The 21,054-nt window shown below is 38.0% G+C and overlaps 1 protein-coding gene across 1 annotated transcript; it reads right to left on the bottom strand.

Annotated features, from left to right (window-relative positions):
• Positions 1-12,330: 12,330 nt before the first annotated feature.
• Positions 12,331-13,407, bottom strand: LOC140833792 (probable glutathione S-transferase). Its single transcript, XM_073198204.1, has 2 exons — positions 13,011-13,407; positions 12,331-12,822 (listed from the first exon to the last, which is right to left on the bottom strand). The coding sequence occupies exons 1-2, from the start codon at positions 13,320-13,322 to the stop codon at positions 12,469-12,471; spliced, it is 666 nt and encodes a 221-aa protein (XP_073054305.1). The 5' UTR covers positions 13,323-13,407; the 3' UTR covers positions 12,331-12,468.
• Between the last annotated feature and the right edge of the window lie 7,647 nt (positions 13,408-21,054).

Below are 21,054 nucleotides of genomic sequence, written 5' to 3'. Positions count from 1 at the left end.
GTATGCCAATTTTGCCAATTTTCTTGTCACCGGCACAACCCCCCCAAATTTATCATTTCACCAAAGAAAGAAATTCTTTTCTGACGTGAAATATTATTTTTGGGAGGAACCGTTTTTGTTTAAAATCTGTGCAGATGCCATGATAAGGAGATGTGTAGCGGAGGAGGAAACCAGTCAAATTCTGAACCACTGCCATGACCGTGAGGTAGGTGGTCACTTTGGACCCATACGGACAGCATCTAAGGTACTTGAATGTGGCTTCTATTGGCCAACTCTTTTTAGGGATGCTCGTTTGTATGTTCTCAATTGTGATAGATGCCAACGCACAGGTAATATTTCCAACCGTCATGAGATGCCTTTGAATAATATTATTGAGTGTGAAATATTTGATGTGTGGGGGATTGATTTTATGGGTCCTTTTCCTGCTTCTTTTGGAAAGAAATTTATTTTGGTGGCAGTGGAGTATGTGTCGAAATGGGTGGAGGCAGAGACTTGTGCCACGAATGATGCACAAGTGGTGTTAAAATTTTTAAAGAAACACATTTTTAATCGATTTGGTACATCGCGTGCAATCATAAGTGATGGTGGCACCCATTTTTGCAATAAAATTTTTGATAAACTGTTGGGCAAATATGGTGTCACCCACAAAGTTTCCACTCCATACCATCCCCAAACTAGTGGACAAGTTGAAGTGTCCAATCGAGAGATTAAGAGGATTTTAGAAAAGACGGTTAATGTGAATCGAAAGGACTGGTCCATTCGGTTAGATGATGCTTTGTGGGCTTATCGTACTGCGTTCAAAACACCTATAGGCACTACACCATATAGGTTACTTTTTGGTAAAGCATGTCATCTACCCGTAGAATTAGAGCATAGAGCATATTGGGCGACCAAGGCACTAAACTTTGATTTTTCTCTTGCAGGTGAGAAACGATTGCTGCAGTTGAGTCAGTTGGATGAGTTCCGAGATACAGCTTATGATCTTACCCTATCTTACAAGGAACGCACCAAAAGAGCCCATGATAAACACATTGTAAGAAGAGAATTCAAAGTGGGTGAAGCGGTGTTGTTATACAACTCTCGCTTACGACTTTTTCCGGGCAAGCTGAAGTCCAGATGGTCAGGACCATTCATTATAGCCGAGGTGTTCCCATCAGGTGCAGTGGTGTTGCATGATGGCAAGGAAGGGACGTTTACTGTGAACGCCCAAAGATTAAAGCACTATATTGGTGGCACAATTGAGCCACAAATTGGAGTCACTCGGCTCCATGACAGTCGTTGAGGACATGGGTGAAAAGTCGAGCTCTAGACTATAAATTGAGAACTACCTCTACTCCTTATTTTGATTTTAATTAGATTTTTTTTTTTTTAGCATTCGTATCATTGCATTTAGGTAGTTGCATGGCATTGCATTCATCGTCTTTATTTATTTATTTTCTTTTTCGAGAGTATCTCGCTAGGGCGGTCATAACCGACCGCCCCAGCGAGACGTCATTTTTTTTCAAAAACATAGCCACCGAAAAAGCCTCGCTCGGGCGGTCACTTTTGACCTCCCCAGCGAGTAAATTTTTTCAAAATTAGTTTTCCTGGCGAACATGTCTCGCTAGGGCGGTCACTTTTGACCGCCCCAGCAAGTGAATTTTTTCAAAATTAGTTTTCCTGGCGAACATTTCTCGCTAGGGCGGTCACTTTTGACCGCCCCAGCGCGCCCTCATATTTTTTTTAAAACAGTCTGTCACCGAAAATCGCTCGCTAGGGCGGAAACTTTTGACCGCCCTAGCGAGTCGCGATATTTACAAAAAGCTGCGCCTCTTTTCTTTCTGCCACCACCACCCGCATACCCGCCACCCTTCCAGTTCCAGTACCATTATCCTATGCCGCCACCAGCTGACGAGGGAGTCCCACCACCTGAGCATGACGAGGATGAGGAGTTCTGATCAGGGGAGTTCACTGTTTCCCCTTTCTTTTTATTTTTATTTTGTTTGTTTTGTCATTGCATTTGCATTCATTCGTTTTTATGTTTTTAGTCTTTGTTTCGTTTTGTGCTATGAGGGCATGGCACAACTCTAGTATGAGGGGGTGGGTAGATTGTTTTGGTTGTTTAGTCAATTGGTTATTGTTTTGATTGTTTAGTTAAGTGGTTTAGTTTCGTTGCATTTCTGTTGTGTGGTGTCGTTTATGTTGGTTTCTTTTGTTGGGTGTCGTTTATGGTGAGAAGACATCGTTTATGAGCCAATGATGATTTGAATTGATAGTTTACAAAAGTGTTGATTGGGTCACGTCGTGAATGATACTCTTGATTGTTAAAGCATGAATTTCGGTACAAAATTTGAACCTTTTGAGCACACATGTGTGGGGACTAGAACGTTGTAGGAATAATGGTGAAATTTGAAAATTTTGTTTCGTTAACTTGAAAGGCACTATTTATGAGTTGATTTAGCATGCAAACCCGTGAAAATAAGTCGCTAATAGTGACCTTGATTGAGAAAAGTTGATTTGCCTTGAACTTTACTTGTACCTCCTCTCCAATGCACTAATTAAAAGATCAAACTCCCAACCGGCTATAATCCAAAGTGATATCATTCTTAGCCTAGGGAGTACATGTGTGAAAATTGTGCATTCAAAAAAAAAGGAAGAAAAGAAAATAAGGAGATGTAAGGTGAGGGGGAGCCTAAATAAAAGGAATGAAATTCTATTCCTAGGCTAAAAGTTGGAAATGTAAGGAGACGAGGAAAGTCAGACGCAAAAGTCTTGACGATTGCACAATGAAAATGATCGGTGTACTCCCAACTTTTTAGCCACTTGAGCTTATTTCCCTTCCTTTCGACACCCCTATCTGCTCTTAAAAGTTGAATAAAGTTCACTTTATGGCTAGTGATAAATGGATACGGGAATGCATGCTAGTGAGACTTGTATTGAAGTGCTAATTAAGTGACTCGCATGATTTGATAATTGATCTATTTGACGTACGAATGACTAGACCCATCACGACACACACACACGTTCAAACTAGTGTTGATATTTATGTGTAGATGAGAAATGAGTATTCGTTTGCGATTTGACTTGACTATGATTGGTAGTGGGAAAGTAAACTGAGGCATGAACATAACCGTTCTCGACTCACCATTGACATTTACTTGTGTTGGTTTTTCTTGTTTGAGTTTGGTTAGTATCTCGTGCTTTAACCTATTTTACTCGAGGGCGAGCAAAAGGTTAGTATGAGGGGGTTGATAGGACTCCTTTTTACGTGTTTTTAGTGTTGGTTTTGAGTCGCATTCATGCATCATATTAGTTTGTTTAGTTTAATTTAGCATTCATTTAGCATTATTTAGCATTTGGCTGATCTCGTGTATTTTGTGGTGGTTTTGTAGGAAGTGGACCAAAAAGTGGGATTTTATTTGCATAGCATCGAAGAGGTCTCGCTAGGGCGGTCAAAAGTGACCGCCCCAGCGAGCATATTGGCCCAGCCGAGGAGTTTCTGCGCGAGTCCTTCGCTAGGGCGGTCAAAAATGACCGCCCCAGCGAATCCATCGATGTGAACGAGAATATTTTGCGCGAAGCTCTCGCTAGGGCGGTCACGCGAGACCAAAGACACGGCCAGGAATTTTAATTCGAGAATCACTCGCCCCAGCGGACAATCTTTACCGCCCTAGCGAGCGACGCAATCCGCCGCGCCGCGTCGTTATTTCGTTTGTCTTCTGTCAAAACAAACCAATGCATGTTTATATCTTCTTTCACTCTTCAATCAAGCCATATAGATATTTTTAAATATCACAAGTACATGATTTTAATGCAAGGATATTGAAATTGTTCATATTTAATTATGTTGGTTAATTATGTTACGTGCAAAAAAAAATATTCATTTTGAGATTTATGCGATATTGCTTGTGGTCACTTTACTATCAGTATTAAATCCGGTCCCCAGTATCGGTCCGGTCACCAGTTACCGGTTAGTTCAGTTGTTTCACCCAGTACTGTGGCAGTAGTCTGATCAGACGTAAATCCGATCCCCAGTATCGGTCCGGTCCCTAGTATCGGTCAGCTCAGTTCAGTTCAGTTCAGTTCAGGGACCACTTGCGTAGACCATAATCTCACCAGAAAATTATTACATGCTATTTCAGTACAGGGCTCCAAGGAGCAAACATTTTCACTATGATTTTCAGTTCAGTTATGCACGTATTATAATTGCTCATGATAAGTTATTTTCACATTATGCCTCATGACATGATATTCTTACTCCCATGCAAATTTTACTATATTTACTCGTTCTTTACGATATATGCATGCTGAGTCTTTAGACTCACTAGACTTGATTGTTGTAGGTACTGATGATGTCGGGACCGAGGGCGGGGACCAGTGAGTTAGCTTGGGTCGGCAGTAGTGGTACCCGATGACCTCCTTACAGCAGTTGCCATTTTTATGCTCAAACTTTTTATCGGCTGTTGGATTATTTTAAATTATTATTTGGCAAACAAATATTTTCTTCCGCTGCAATTTTTGAACATTAGACTGGATTTATCAGTTTATTTCGTGAATGAGGCATCTTAATTATTTTAAAAAGAAAATTTTTAATTTTTCCGCAAATTTTCAAACACGGATTTTCGGGCCGTTATAGCTGGTATCAGAGCCAGGTTCTTGTAAAGGGTTGTACTACTACAGACCACGAGAAGCTCATGAAGTCACGTCTTCGGTCTGTAAGTTTTATATTTACGCATTTTATTCAAAGCATGAAATATTTTAACAGCAGGTTTTCATGAGATCTTTTACGTTTAGATTTTAGTTATGCAGTATTTATTTAAATTTAAAGAAATTATGGAATTATGCATGTTGGTTATGTATGAAACAATACGCCTCCTAGACGCCTTGTTTAGCGCGCGAGGGATGATGAGCGTCGTCATGAGGACGGTGAGCATCAGAGGTAGGAGGGAAATGCACTTCCACCCCCACCGGACATAAATAAGAATTTTGCTATTGGGCATTAGGAGAGGTCGTAAATTATTTGACTATATTAATTTTTGGGTTAGTAGTACTGATGTTCTACTTATGGGCCATAAGTTAAACTTAAAAATTATTAATGTTTTCGGGACTTGTAGAATTTGCAAGAAATTAATGATGGTTCATGGTTGCTAGTTGAATTAAATTTTGAGGATTCCATGTAAGGATTAATGATTCGAAGACTACGACAATCTTTAGGATTATAAATGTACAATTTGAGGATTTTAAGTATCTATGGAAATGTAAGATTAATTATGAGAATTTATTTAGGATGCATGCTCTACATAGTTGGATTTAAGGATTGAATTGCATGAATTGAGAATTGTAGGGATCTAATTGTAATAAATAATAATTTGAGGACCTAAGTGCAAAACAACAAAATTCTAAGGGACTATTTTTGAATTTACCAAATTTTGGGATTTAATTTTGAGTTCGAGAATTTAAAAGTTTAATGAGGTAAAGATGGAAAAATTTTATGGGGACAATGATGCAAATTTCGAAGAGTTGTAGGGCCAAAATGTAAATTTTGAGAACTGTAAGGGCCAAATTGCAAGTTTCAAAATTTTAGGGATTAAATGCGAACTTTTGAGGAACACTTGAGGTTTTAAGAAATGTAAGACGTATTATGGGAATTAATTTTGGGTTTAATAAACTTAAGGCTATTGAACCTTATGATGCGGGAAATCTATAAAATGAAATTGGGAATACTGAGGACTATGGGTAATTGTGGAATTTCGAGATTTAGGGAAAACTTGGATGATATTCGAGGAAAGTAAGAATTAATTTTACAATTTTAAGAAATTTGAGAACTTATTTAGTAGTAAGTGAGAATTGAACGGTTTAAATGGTAGAAATTTTTGGTTATTTAGATTCGAAGGAAATATTAAATATTTAGATATTTGGGTTATAATGTTATAATGAATGGTAACCCAAGACATTGTAGGATTAATCAATCTTAGGCGTGAAAATTTAAGCGTTAGTGAAATAATGTTGTGGCAAATTAAGAATTTAAAGTTACGACGATTTAAGGAAAATTTGATCGGTTAGTTAAGTTATAAGGATAAACATTGAGTTAGTAAATTTTTGGGAACATAAGTTTGATGTGTCACAAGTTGTAGTCATGATCTTAACAGTTAAGATTATACCTTGTGAGAATTTAAAATTTTTAAGAAAGTTGGGAACGATGATGGTTAGTTTAATTGGTATACGCACGTAAGAGGTGAGGTAGACACCTTGTCTTGAGAAATTTTGGAAGTTATTAACAAACGTGGGACTAAACGGATATGTGTATTGGAATTATTTTATTCAAAGCTATTTGGATTAGGTAAATTTGAATTTCAAATTTATGGGATATTTGTTCATACGAAAATTTGGGTGGAAAAAAAAAGTGGAATTAGTTGTGTTCAATATAAGTTATCAAGTGATGAATATTAAGATTTTTTTTTATCAAGTAAGAAATCTAAAAGCTTGATATGGGGATTCTAGAATTCTATGGGTTATAAGTAAAATTGATTTATTAAAGTTAGTCTAATGCTACCATGTGCTAGCTTATTAAGTTTATATGCTAGAATTAAGTAAGCATTAAGGATACATAAGAATGCGACACTTGTTCCAATGAGGAAGTTCAGAGTCCTAGGCCTCAACTATATTGTAATTGGGAAAGAAATAGTTTAAGAGTATAATTGATACTAAAATGGTTCTATTATTAAGGTAGAAGGTCGAAGTTGTATAATTGAGTTTTATGGATTAACATTATTCGAGGTTTAAGATTTACAACGATTTCACAACCGGGATGCACTTGTAAATAATAAATTACGTAAGTTTAGATAAAGATTCGATTCAAGGACTTTAGGCTAATACTACTATGAGGTTGCAAAAAAGTATAACCTCTAAGCATTCTACTGAGAATAGAAGTCGATCAGTAAATTCTTGTACAAAGGTTTCTTAAGTCGAACTGCATAAATGCTGATATTATAGGTCGATGAATGTTATGAATATAGTATAAAAAAAGTAAGGTGCGATAAGTTTAGACATCCATCTCTAGTATGAGAAACTGCGGGATAAGTCATAATTCGGGGCTATAGTTGAATAGAATAAGTCATCATAAGTTGTTTTAAGTTCCGATTCACAAACGAGGATTTCGATAGAAAAATTTATTTAGGATTGAGGAGACGTAAGGATAGCTTAATATTTATCTTATCAGAGTAGCGCATCGGAAGCGTGGATTATTAAGATTCTAGAATCAAGAGTCTAAACTTTTTGTTTATCAAGGATAAGCGAATTTCGAGGACGAAATTTCTTTTAAGGGGGGAAGGGTTATAAAACCCGTAAATTGGACTGCGTATAAGCCATGCATAATTTCTAGTAATTAAATAAAAATGATTTTTATTGCATGAGTATTTAAATTCTTTTCTTTAAATTTATTTATTTTACGCAGTAGTTTAATTGTCATCTTTTCAATTAAATAAGTGAGGCCGGACTGGAGATGGAGTATTGAGATAAGCTAATAAAGATTTATTTAAGAAGTGGTAATTTAGCATGTTTATTTCATTAATTTATGTTTAATTATTTTTATGCAATTTAGGCATAATTATTGCATGATAGAATTTATTTCATGAAATTTTAAAAGTTCGTGCATTAAGATTTTTAAGTTGCATTTCACGTTCGAACGAAGATCGGAGACCGGAGAATTTTCAGGAAATTATTTTAATTATACGATTAATTTTTATAAATTAGTTTAGAGCATTTTAAGTGTATTTTTCTAAAATAGGATTTTATTAGGGTATTTATACCCGCGAGATTTTATTTTTAACGGTACGTAAATTTTAGCGAATCGGAGGACTTTTTAAGGGTTCGGCTAATATTTTCAAAATCTTTTCAACTCGAAATATTTTTCGAGAGTGCGTTTGGATTTAATGGGCCTACTTTTAAGTTTATTAGGCTTAATAATCTTTTTAAACTTTAAATCTACAAATTTTGACCCGTTAATTAATTGTTTACTATATAATTAACACTTAAACTCCAATTACCCTAAACCTAATATTCTAAGCAGCCGACACACCCCTCCCTCAAACATCCTCCCCTCGGTTTCTTCACAAGCAGCTGAAAGCATAGGTTGTTGGCTTGTGTTTGCAAAGAAAACTTCTCCCGGGCCTCCGTTGGTAACGTTTTTGGTTCTTCCACTCATCAGGCATGCCTCACCCTTTTCATTTCTGCATCATACATGTCAGTTATGCTGTGTTTTGTACCATGTTTTATTGAAAGTGTTCGGATTTTTGCTTATGCACAGTCACCTTTCTCGGTTATGCCATGAAGCTCACGGTTTCAATTCAAACTCACGTTTCTTCCTACAGATCGTGCAAGGGGCTGCCATAAGGTGTGTTTTGGGGTCTGTCATCACTGTAGTGGAGAGGGTTTGTGATCTGGAAGAGAGACCATGCAGCGGGTGTGAGGGTAAACTACAGTTCTTGTTTTCTTGGGTCGGTAATGAGTTTGGCGATGTATGGTGGGTTCTGTTGTGCTTGGGTTCGAAACCAGCCATGTTTCAGACCTTGTAGAGCCTCATAAGATGTTAGGAAGGAGTCATGTGTGTTTGGTTGAGGAAGGAGCTCGATCCTCGGAAGCTTGGCGTGAAGCGGGGGAGAAATGGTAGTTTCGGCTAGTTTTCTTCACGTGATGGTGCAGTGGCTTCTAACTTGGGTTTAGCATAGTATAGATGGGTCATTAAGGTCCTAATGATGAGTCTTAAGGGATGGACAAGTGGTGGTATGAGGGAGGACCGAAAGGTGACGAGTTTTTGGGAGATTAGTGTGCATGAGGTGGTGAAACATGAGAGGGCCGAGAGTTTTGGCAAAGTTTGGAGTTTAAACCGAGAGCTTGGGCTGGAAAAATTATAGTTTAGGGTCCTTTAGTATTTTCTTTTATGATATGGTAAGGTGGTGGGATTAGAGAGGACCGAATGGTTAAGAATTGGGGGCCATGTGTTGTGATTGGAATTTATTTACCGGGTTGACCGAGAGTTGTTATTTGCTGGAATTTTCAGCCGTGGGTTTAGGGGCTTAATGACATGGTTTTAAGTTATTTTAGTGTTTGTAAGATATGGAGAAAAATTGGGAAGATTTTGGTAGAGTTTCGAGACGATTCGGGTTAAAATCGGGACCCCGGTTTAAGTTTTAAAACGAAACGATTCAGTTGTATTTTTGGCTCGAAATTACGTCTAGGAGTATTTTTAATTATGTTTTGGGATATTTTAAGGAGTTTGGTAAGCTTCGAGTCAATTTTAGAGGTCTAGGGTTAAAACGAGAATTTTTGAGTTTCCAGGGGCAAAATGGTCATTTTGCACCCGAGGTGAGATTTTAGTCCTGGCAGCACCCTGAGCACAAATCATGATATTTTTAAATGTTCATGCATCACGTTTACGATTTTTACGCTATTATAATAATTATGGTTCATGCTTGGTTTAAAGGAATTAAGAGAGAAAAAGTAAGAAAGTGAAGAGCACTCCGTCTCCGCCGCGCCGCGTCGTTATTTCGTTTGTCTTCTGTCAAAACAAACCAAGGCATGTTTATATCTTCTTTCACTCTTCAATCAAGCCATATAGATATTTTTAAATATCACAAGTACATGATTTTAATGCAAGGATATCGAAATTGTTCATATTTAATTATGTTGGTTAATTATGTTACGTGCAAAAAAAAATATTCATTTTGAGATTTATGCGATATTGCTTGTGGTCACTTTACTATCAGTATTAAATCCGGTCCCCAGTATCGGTCCGGTCACCAGTTACCGGTTAGTTCAGTTGTTTCACCCAGTACTGTGGCAGTAGTCTGATCAGACGTAAATCCGATCCCCAGTATCGGTCCGGTCCCCAGTATCGGTCAGCTCAGTTCAGTTCAGTTCAGTTCAGGGACCACTTGCGTAGACCATAATCTCACCAGAAAATTATTACATGCTATTTCAGTACAGGGCTCCAAGGAGCAAACATTTTCACTACGATTTTCAGTTCAGTTATGCACGTATTATAATTGCTCATGATAAGTTATTTTCACATTATGCCTCATGACATGATATTCTTACTCCCATGCAAATTTTACTATATTTACTCGTTATTTACGATATATGCATGCTGAGTCTTTAGACTCACTAGACTTGTTTGTTGTAGGTACTGATGATGTCGGGACCGAGGGCGGGGACCAGTGAGTTATCTTGGGTCGGCAGTAGTGGAACCCGAGGACCTCCTTTACAGCAGTTGCCATTTTTATGCTCAAACTTTTTATCGGCTGTTGGATTATTTTAAATTATTATTTGGAAAACAAATATTTTCTTCCGCTGCAATTTTTGAACATTAAACTGGATTTATCAGTTTATTTCGTAAATGAGGCATCTTAATTATTTTAAAAAGAAAATTTTTAATTTTTCCGTAAATTTTCAAACACGGATTTTCGGGCCGTTATAGAAAATAAGAAAACAAGAGAGGATAAAATCTCAGTGATGGTGCACGGATCTTGCGCGTGAAGTGCACGGTTTTCTCTCGTTTCTCCCAAGCCGTCGCCGTCTCCAAAGTATGAAAGTTCTCCTTTTTTTTTCTTCGTCTCCAAGTCTCCTAAAAAACGTCTTGCTCAAAAAGTCCCGATCCTAATCTTTTATTTTTCCCTCTGATCTCTTCAAATCTCCGCAGAATCTTCGCAAAATATTGGATCTAATATCATGTACATGGACCCCGTGTATGCCTCAGGTACGTTGATTTTCATTCTCGGATGATGCTGGGCATGGACCCCGTGTAGACATCCGTGTATGGGTCCGTGTACTCTCTGTCAAATTCTGTCTGGGAAACACTGGACACGCACCCCGTGTAGGGGTCCGGCTACGCACTGTAAAATTCAACCTTGGGCTTCTAAGACGCGGACCCTTACACGGGGTCCAGATGTTTTCTTTTATGCTCCTTCCTACTTTTCCGGTTGTTTTTGACATGACATTGCGAAGCTTGACTTTTATTTCTTTTCTTTGGCTTTTATCATCTTTTGGTCAAATCTGCAAATAGCCAAAATAAAACAAATTAAGCGTGAAACTCGGAATAAAAACGCTAGATAAGCACAAATACGACTAAATAAAGCCCTTAAAACGCTATATAATTCGTGCTTATCAACGACCCACGATACTTTAAAATTAGAGGAAAAAATTTTGTCGTTTCCATTTATTTTGTATATATATATATATATTTTTTAATTACGCGTAGGATCGAGTGAAGTGTTTAGAAGTGGAGTTGAATAAATATTTTGATACAATTTTGTTCCGTCTGCTTAATTTAGCTGGGTCGATAGCTAAATTATATATATTCTCGATTGTAGATCTTAGTTAACTAACAAATAAATGCGAAAATGTTTATGATGTTTATAGACTCAAGCTCCTACGTCAGCCTTCTTTCGTTTGGAAGATTCACATTATAAAACTTTAGATTATACAAGTGATATGCAAGATCTCAATTCAATTTGAACTTAAACATTATCAAACTGAAATTGCTAGTATATCTCTGCTGATAATAGACCGTATGCAAATTATTAGAATTTAGAAAACCCATATACAGAAAGACAAAAGCTTGTGTGAGACGGTCTCACGAGTCATATTTGTGAGACGGATATCTTATTTGGATCATCCATGAAACAGTATTATTTTTTATGCTAAGAATATTACTTTTTATTGTTAATATGAGTAGGGTTGACCCGTCTCACAGATTAAGATCCGTGAGACGGTCTCACATGAGACCCACTCATACAGAAAATGGTTTGTCCAAGAAGTGCAAATAATAATTAAAAAGTAAAACGCCGTTGCTCTAAAATCCATCCAACAAAATTTTGAATTAAAATCAATTAAGTGTTATATAAATATATATATATTTATATATATATTATATGTATATAACAAATAATAAAACTTAAATAAAATTATTTAATGTTGTTCTAGTCTAGTCTAGTCTAGTCTACTCTAGTATAGTAGTGAACCAAAATCAAAGCTGATTTTAGTCAAAAAAAAAAAAAATTTGAAAATAAAAGCTGACGTATGGCATGAGCTCATAAATGATAGAATTTTTTTTGTTATTTCCCATTATTTTTGTTTTATATATCGTAATCTTTATAATATAAGTTTTATTTTCACATATGTCATGTAGAACACACTCAGTGTCAAATAAAATCATATTCAATGAATTTGGTGGTTTATGACAAAAAATCTAAATTCTTGTATAAAAACAAAATTTTGACATATCATAGAACTAAAACAAAAATAGTAAAATTATATGACTAAAAATTACAATTCTAAAAACCAGAAGATAATGTTAAAAAAACAAGGATCAATTCAAGAAACATGAGAGCATAGAGGTGTCATTTTATTTTCCAAACAAAAGCTTCCAAACACATTATCACAAGGACATAAAGCAAGAACCCGACTTGTAGCATAAACAACAGCGGATGGCTCTCATTTAGCTGCACTGCTCTTCAGAAACTGTGTGCTGATATGCTCAGCCAATTTATCGCGATCAGGCAGATGTTCCTTAACAAAGCTCGAGTTAACATACTTGTCGATCCACGCACATAGATTCGGGAACTTTTCGCTTGTTACGAGTTCGATTCCCACCAATTCGGTGATAAGCACAAGCCAGTAGGCAATGAAATTGGCAGCAATATCCACCAGACCAATGCTCTCTCCCCCGAAGAATTTCTTGCCTTCTAGCTGGTTGTCCAGAAATTTAAGCACTTCTTCTGCCTCTTCCTTGCCTTTCACTTGCTCCTCCCCTGTGGTCCAACAAGCCTTCCAGAATGCTGGCAGGCACTGCAACAAAAACATTTAACCAGTTGACATCAGATTTGTTTTTGAATCAATCGAACCACTGTCCACTAAGCTTTAAGGAAATCGATCAAAAAAACGGACTAGTCAAAATGAATCTGTAGAAAAACAAACTAAACGATCCGAATAACGAAAACAATAGAATTCAATCAATCGAAAAGAAAAACTAGTACCTTCTCATCCACGAATCTTGCCCAGAAACGCGCCGTGGCTCTGTCGTAAGGATGTTTCGGCAAGATGGATGGCCCATGTCCCCAAGTCTCATCAATATATTCAAGAATCACCAATGACTCGGCAACTGGCTTACCGTTGTGTAGGAGAACAGGAATTTTTTTGTGGACTGGATTGTATTGAAGAAGAAGTTTAGACTTGTTACTTAGATCTTCCTCTATGAATTCGTATTCCACTCCCTTCAGTTTCAGCGCCATCTCGACTCTCCCGCTAAATGGGCTTAGCCGAGCACCAAATACCTTCACTTCCGCCATTGATCAATCTCAGGCTTGACTTTCTGAATGTAATTATGTGGTACTTTTTTCTGGTTTGGGATTCTTTCTTATAGGGACATTAATTTGACTTTTCGCCACTAAAGTGTGAACGGATATGCTAACATCAATATGTAATGAATATCTTAAAGATTTAATAATGTTATCACCATGTAATATGAGGCACATGCGATACAAAAGTTTAGGCAGTTGAGAAATATTTATTCCACACTATATTTCTTTTATATGATGCAATATGTTGGTCCAACTCACGTTAAGTTGAATAAATCAGCAAAGATTTTCGTCATACCTACAGCTAAAAATTCCAATACCTACGAATAGAAACCGATACAAAAGTCTAAGATTGTAGTGGACTTAAATATGTGAAACAAACAAAGCGTGAAACATGAGAACACACTTTTTATTTTTTTTACAAAAAACAAAAGCATCACACATTCCCACATGACAAAATGAGAGAATAACAACTTTATGCAAGGATTCTAGTATGTTTTATGTGAGAATAGGTGTTCATCGAGCTAACTTGTGGTTTGTGTTTTATTGTCTCTAATGTAAAATGATATTTATTTTAATAATATTTTGACATTTATTTTATCTGTATACTTATGCAAACTGTATAAATAAAGTCTTTGAATATATAAATGGTACAATGAGATCTGTCTCGAAACGTAAACTCATGAAACTCATTAGGAAGTGTACCACATATTCTAAACATGTTCTTAATCGAATCGACCGCTTAAAATAATGATAAAGTTTATTTGAGCTCGAGATTAGCACTTGTAATGTAAACATCATGTTTCATTGGTAAGGGCACAAAGATGTTCATTCATGAGTGATCATTTGATGATCCACTTGACAACTATCCCTCGGAGTGTCCAAGTGATTCTCTTTTGTCGAGTGGAATAGTTCGCGATTATGGTTGTAAGCCATTAATTCTTTGACCTGAGGCAATGTAGAGGCTCTACGTACTAGCATGCACTTTGATCTCTTTACCGACTCTATTGAGGGTCATCAGGTTGCGAAGTTGGGTGTAGTTTCGAAATACGTAGGAGCAAATATATTGTAGTCAGAAATTCGCCGTTTGCCTACGGGTGAAGATATCTTATGTGATTTGATGAATTATTAGTGCAAGGAGTCTCTGCCAGAGCAAGAATGTGTTTTAGGGAAATGTGTTTTCCTAGTTGCACATACCATGTCACTATTATTACTCAAAGATACATTATATCATTATCATATCCATATGCAACTTCTGATTTATCAATGATTGCAGATTCGATCGAGATATATGTGTTGAAGGGACAATACTATATGCTAACCATGACTTAAGGTTCTTGTAGGCTTTATCAGCGATTCCTAAGAGATCATGAGGTGATGCTACTAGATGCTCATACCATGATCCGATAAGTACAATCAGAAATGAGCTAGTTCTGACATTCTTGATCAAGGAATTGATGAAAATAATGAGGCTAATTAGGGTAAACTCGAATAAGAATAAATGTTATTTTGAATCAAATGGAGATGTGAACCCACATCTAGCTATATCCTGGAACCATTGGCAATCACACAAGTATTGACGAGTATAGTTTGATGGAGATTAAATCGGATGCTTATAAAAGAATTTATAAGTTGATTCCATAAGATAGAAGAAATAAAAGTTAGCTTAATAGTTAATTGAGGAAGGATGGTGGAACTGCATGTTTTGGTGAAGGAGTTCACAAAATTGGCGGCTGCTAAATATGGTAAGTGAAAATTTGGATCTTCGAAATTATCAATTTTCATTATATGAACAAGACTTTTGTCATTGATATATTGACGTTGTCAGATCATTTATCGAAGTTATAATGAGTTTAGAATCATTTAATATTTAGTGAATTTAGAATTTACTGATTAAATTATAGTACTAGAAGTAATGACTGCTAATATATACAAATTCTCATAAAATATTTCAGAGGGGTATAGAATTAATTAACTAATAATTTAGGAAAATAAATTAAATAATGATTATTTAATTTATTTAATATATCTATGCGTGTATTAAATATGCATATGTAAATATATTAATGTTTATATAGACATTTTACATGGAGATATAAAGATATGTGTATATATAATATTAATGTATCATTTACTATCAAAAGTTGATAAATACATGATATAATAAAAATATGAAAATTTAATTTAATGAAAATTAAAAGTCCTGGTGAGACAAGGATTATGAATCCTGATTGGAGAGGGAATCTTGATCTGATCAGGAATCAACATATATAAATATTTCATTGAGGATCATATGAAATAGCAAAGTTTTTTTTACACAACAAAAATTCCTCCTCCTCCAAGAATTTTTCGGCCATCACAAGAAATTTGGTGAAAAATTTCGGCCAACTTCTTCCACGGCCGTCGCGTTCTGCCGACGCCGCACCGATTCCGGATTTTGGAAATTTGTACGTTGCAATTTCAAAGCAAAATTGTTTGTGATTACTAATGCAATCCGAACAAGGAATAAAATCTCTGATTGTGTACCCAATTTGACTATCAAATAGCGGAGATCCGTTCGGAGAAGATGATACAAGAAGAGTCATCTCTGTTAATCCCAGATTGATTTTGAATCCAACATAATTTACGCACATGTATACAATCTAAACTCTATATGAGTGTTTAAATAACATACGACGTCCAAGGAAACTTTCGAGCATCAAAACTAAAATTTTAGAATTCTCGCTGAGTCTTGAGTGCGAAAAATCGGCACACCAACACTCCCATAAAACAAACAACAGATGGCTCTCATGATATAGCCGCACCGGCCTCTAGAAACCGAGCCCTGCTAACCTCGGTGAATTTATCGCGCTCAAGCAGATATTCCTTAAAGCTCGAGTTGAACTTCGGGAACTTCTTGTTGGTCAGAAGTTCTATTCTCACCACTTCCGTGATGATCCCAAACCAAATGTCCAGAGACGGATTTATTCTAAGGCTGTACTGTAGTAGCCCGAATTCCAAATTGGGTAATTAACGGAGTAATGGTGATTAAGAAGGTTTAAGGTGGAATTTTGACCGAGTCATGATCGGACGGACCGAAGATGGTTCGGAAGCACCGAAGAGGTCGGAAGGTCCGAAGTGAGTTCGGTGGATCCGATCATTAGGTGTCAAGAGTTGATCGACACGTGGGAGTTCGGACGTTCCGAAGTGTAGGTTCGGTGGATCCGATCATGAGGTGTCAAGAGCAGCTGGACACGTGCATGTTCGGACGGTCCGAAGTGTATGATCGGAGGATCCGATCATGAGCTGTCAAGAGCCAATGGACACGTAGCGTTCGGACGTTCCGAAGTGTTGTTCGGAGGATCCGAACATGGCCTATAAATAGTGCTCGGATTTCTCATTTTTGACTTGCCAATTTCTTGAGTTTTCTCTCATTTTGGAGAGTTTGGAAGGTTTCTAGGGTTAGTTGTTGGTCGAGCGATAGCCAAGAGCTGCCAGGAGTAGTAGCGTAGCGGCGCCTGAGTTTCAAGGCAATCGACATCAAAGGGCTGTCGACGGACGAAGGTAACCCTAAACCTTTGGTAGTACTAGGGAGTACTGGTTTTGCTAGTCGAGCATGGTAGTATTGATTGAGTATGCTTTTGATGCGTAGGCTTGTTCTAGACCTGATTAGCGGTGTTGCGTAAGGCTAGGCTTGCTGTGATAGAGGTACGAAAGTACTATCCGAGATATCCTGGTTGAGTATACATTCTTATATGTGTTGCATGATTATGTGGTGCATTGATATATGTCATATGATGCATGCTATTATGTCACGTTTATTACTGCACGTTGCATTTCATGTTGAGCCGTATCTTCTTCGAGATAGCCTTTACTGTTGAGCTGTATCTCTTTCGAGATAAGCTATATCTTGGGGCCGCTCAGCCCTGTCTTGTGGACGCATGGACACCGAGAGTACACAGTGGCCGACGGGTCGGGAGGGCTTCGGTGGTCCGGGACATTTTAGGTCCACGTCTGTCTTGTAGTGGATGCAGTGACCCAGAGGTTGGACCGCGCGGCACTATCCACTTGGCGCCTCTAGACTGAGCATTTTGAGATCCTTTGTGATTCCTGTTTCTTGACTACCCTGGTATCATATCATAGCATGTGCATTTCATATAGGTTTGTATACTCATACTTTTGTACTGGGCGTTCTTATCGCTCACGTCCTCGGTTTTGTTTATTCTTGGACACCCCATTCCCTCGGGGCAGGCCTCAGGTTGGACAGCTCAGGAGGAGCAGGAGGAGGACGTTGAGTAGCTGGTTGGTTTAGTTTATCGGTATTGTTTTGATTCGATATGGTTGTATTGGATATTTTATTTTCAGTACTATTCTATTTCGATTGGGTTGTTAATCGGTATTGTTGTTGACTTTTTCGCTGTTAGCTCTGATTATTGTTAATTAGGTTAATGCATGCTTAGTTCTTGCCTAGTAGGTGATTCTGGAACGGGTCACTACATTTATGGTATCAGAGCATGCATACGATTTGGGATATAGATTCTGTTTTGGGATTTTCGTTGACCATTTTACCATTTTTCCCCATTCTATGTTGTAGCAATGGCTGACCACTTTGGTGATGAGAGTAGTCAGGGAAGTGTAGGTCGTTGGGGTGACCAGGACGATTTGTTAAGCGTCATAAGTTACCGCATGTTTCTCTAGATGTCATTCTTTCCATTTCTACTCCGATGGGTCATTCGGTTTTAGCCAAGCGTCTATTGATGGGTTGTCCCTTAGATTTTGAGGATACGATGTTGTTATTTTCGTTTTGTTCATTCTCTTGCCTTGATTTCGAGGACGAAATCGTTTTAAGGGGGGAGAATGTAGTAGCCCGAATTCCAAATTGGGTAATTAACGGAGTAATGGTGATTAAGAAGGTTTAAGGTGGAATTTTGACCGAGTCATGATCGGACGGACCGAAGATGGTTCGGAAGCACCGAAGAGGTCGGAAGGTCCGAAGTGAGTTCGGTGGATCCGATCATTAGGTGTCAAGAGTTGATCGACACGTGGAGTTCGGACGTCCGAAGTGTAGGTTCGGTGGATCCGATCATGAGGTGTCAAGAGCAGCTGGACACGTGCATGTTCGGACGGTCCGAAGTGTATGATCGGAGGATCCGATCATGAGCTGTCAAGAGCCAATGGACACGTAGCGTTCGGACGTTCCGAAGTGTTGTTCGGAGGATCCGAACATGGCCTATAAATAGTGCTCGGATTTCTCATTTTTGACTTGCCAATTTCTTGAGTTTTCTCTCATTTTGGAGAGTTTGGAAGGTTTCTAGGGTTAGTTGTTGGTCGAGCGATAGCCAAGAGCTGCCAGGAGTAGTAGCGTAGCGGCGCCTGAGTTTCAAGGCAATCGACATCAAAGGGCTGTCGACGGACGAAGGTAAACCCTAACCTTTGGTAGTACTAGGGAGTACTGGTTTTGCTAGTCGAGCATGGTAGTATTGATTTGAGTATGCTTTTGATGCGTAGGCTTGTTCTAGACCTGATTAGCGGTGTTGCGTAAGGCTAGGCTTGCTGTGATAGAGGTACGAAAGTACTATCCGAGATATCCTGGTTGAGTATACATTCTTATATGTGTTGCATGATTATGTGGTGCATTGATATATGTCATATGATGCATGCTATTATGTCACGTTTATTACTGCACGTTGCATTTCATGTTGAGCCGTATCTTCTTCGAGATAGCCTTTACTGTTGAGCTGTATCTCTTCGAGATAAGCTATATCTTGGGGCCGCTCAGCCCTGTCTTGTGGACGCATGGACACCGAGAGTACACAGTGGCCGACGGGTCGGGAGGGCTTCGGTGGTCCGGACATTTAGGTCCACGTCTGTCTTGTAGTGGATGCAGTGACCAGAGGTGGGACCGCGCGGCACTATCCACTTGGCGCCTCTAGACTGAGCATTTTGAGATCCTTTGTGATTCCTGTTCTTGACTACCCTGGTATCATATCATATCATAGCATGTGCATTCATATAGGTTTGTATACTCATACTTTTGTACTGGGCGTTCTTATCGCTCACGTCCTCGGTTTTTGTTTATTCTTGGACACCCCATTCCCTCGGGGCAGGCCTCAGGTTGGACAGCTCAGGAGGAGCAGGAGGAGGACGTTGAGTAGCTGGTTGGTTAGTTTATCGGTATTGTTTTGATTCGATATGGTTGTATTGGATTATTTATTTTCAGTACTATTCTATTTCGATTGGGTTGTTAATCGTATTGTTGTTGAATTTTCCGCTGTTAGCTCTGATTATTGTTAATTAGGTTAATTGCATGCTTAGTTCTGCCTAGTAGGTGATTCTGGAACGGGTCACTACATGTACTGGGTTGTAGCCCAGCCCAATTTTTTTTAGCGACGGTTTTTCAGCAACCGTCGATAATATTTGCGACGGTTTCAATTCAAACAGTCGCTATTAGCGACTGTTTTTTGAAACACCGTTGCTAATAGCGACGGTCGTTTCAAAAACCGTCGTACATCAATGCCTTAATCCAATCAAGTCCCGTCCATTTACAAGGATGAAACCAAATTCATCACATATCCCCTGATCCGCCCCACCTCAATTCTACAAAATTTCTTTCCCAAGTCCCAAGCCCTTTAGCGACAGAATAGAATTGCGGACTCCCGAAGAAATCGAATTGCTCATCGGCAAGACAACAATCCAGGTAAGAATCGGCTATACATTTTATATTTTGTTTTTTATAGCTTTCTCTGTGCGTGATTTGTGGTTTCTTGATTGTTTGTTGTTGAGTTGTTGATTGACTATTACTTGTTTATTTGTTTAATAATTATTTTATTCTTGTTTAGGATTATAACTTGAACTATTTCAAAATGGAACATCAGTAGAGCATCATTAACACTTTGATGTTTTTAATGCAGCAATAGATTTCATTTTGATGGAGTTAAATACTCGGTTCAATGAGTCATCGGTGGAACTTCTTTCTCTTAGTACAACTTTAGATCCTAAAAATTCATTTGACTCATTTAATAGTGATAATATTTGCAAGCTTGCGAAGAAGTTTTATCCTGGAGATTTCACAGCTCAAGAAATTGTTGCTTTGGAGTATGAATTGATACGTTATAAACTTGATGTGATGCAGAATTTAAAGGTTTCTACACTTGTTGAGTTGTGTCAGCAATTGACCGAGAGTGGACGATCAAGTGTTTATGTTATGTTGACTAGATTGATTCATCTTGTTTTGACATTACCTGTGTCTACTGCCACTACTGAGCGGGCTTTTTCAGCAATGAAGCATGTGAAGACGGCACTTCGCAATAAAATGGAGGATGACTTTCTTGTCGATTGTTTGACACTCTATATTGAACGAGATTTAGCTAAACATATTGATGTAAAATCTATTATTGATGAATTTTATGTTTTAAAATCTCGTAGGGCACAACTTCGTTGAACGATATAATGTAAATTTTTTTTAATAATATATAACTTATCATATTGAGTTCAAGCCCCCCAGCTTTTATTCCTGGATCCGTCCCTGCGAATGGCAATACAATTGGCAGCAGTATCGGCCAGCCCGATTGATAGCCCCGTAAGAGCTCGAGACATGGATGACCCGGAATATCAAATGGATTCCCAAATCCGAGTAAGTCTGCAGGTGGATTCTTCTGGAGCCGGGCAGGTGCAAGCCCATGCTCTACTCTCCGGGCAGTCATAGGCCCGGGCTCTTGTACAAATCTCCAGGGAGGCATTCTAA

Source organism: Primulina eburnea, chromosome 6 (assembly GCF_022965805.1).
Source record: "Primulina eburnea isolate SZY01 chromosome 6, ASM2296580v1, whole genome shotgun sequence".
Classification (NCBI taxonomy): Eukaryota; Viridiplantae; Streptophyta; class Magnoliopsida; order Lamiales; family Gesneriaceae; genus Primulina; species Primulina eburnea.
Note: the sequence above shows the minus strand (reverse complement) of the source record. Positions and strands in the feature narration are given on the sequence as shown.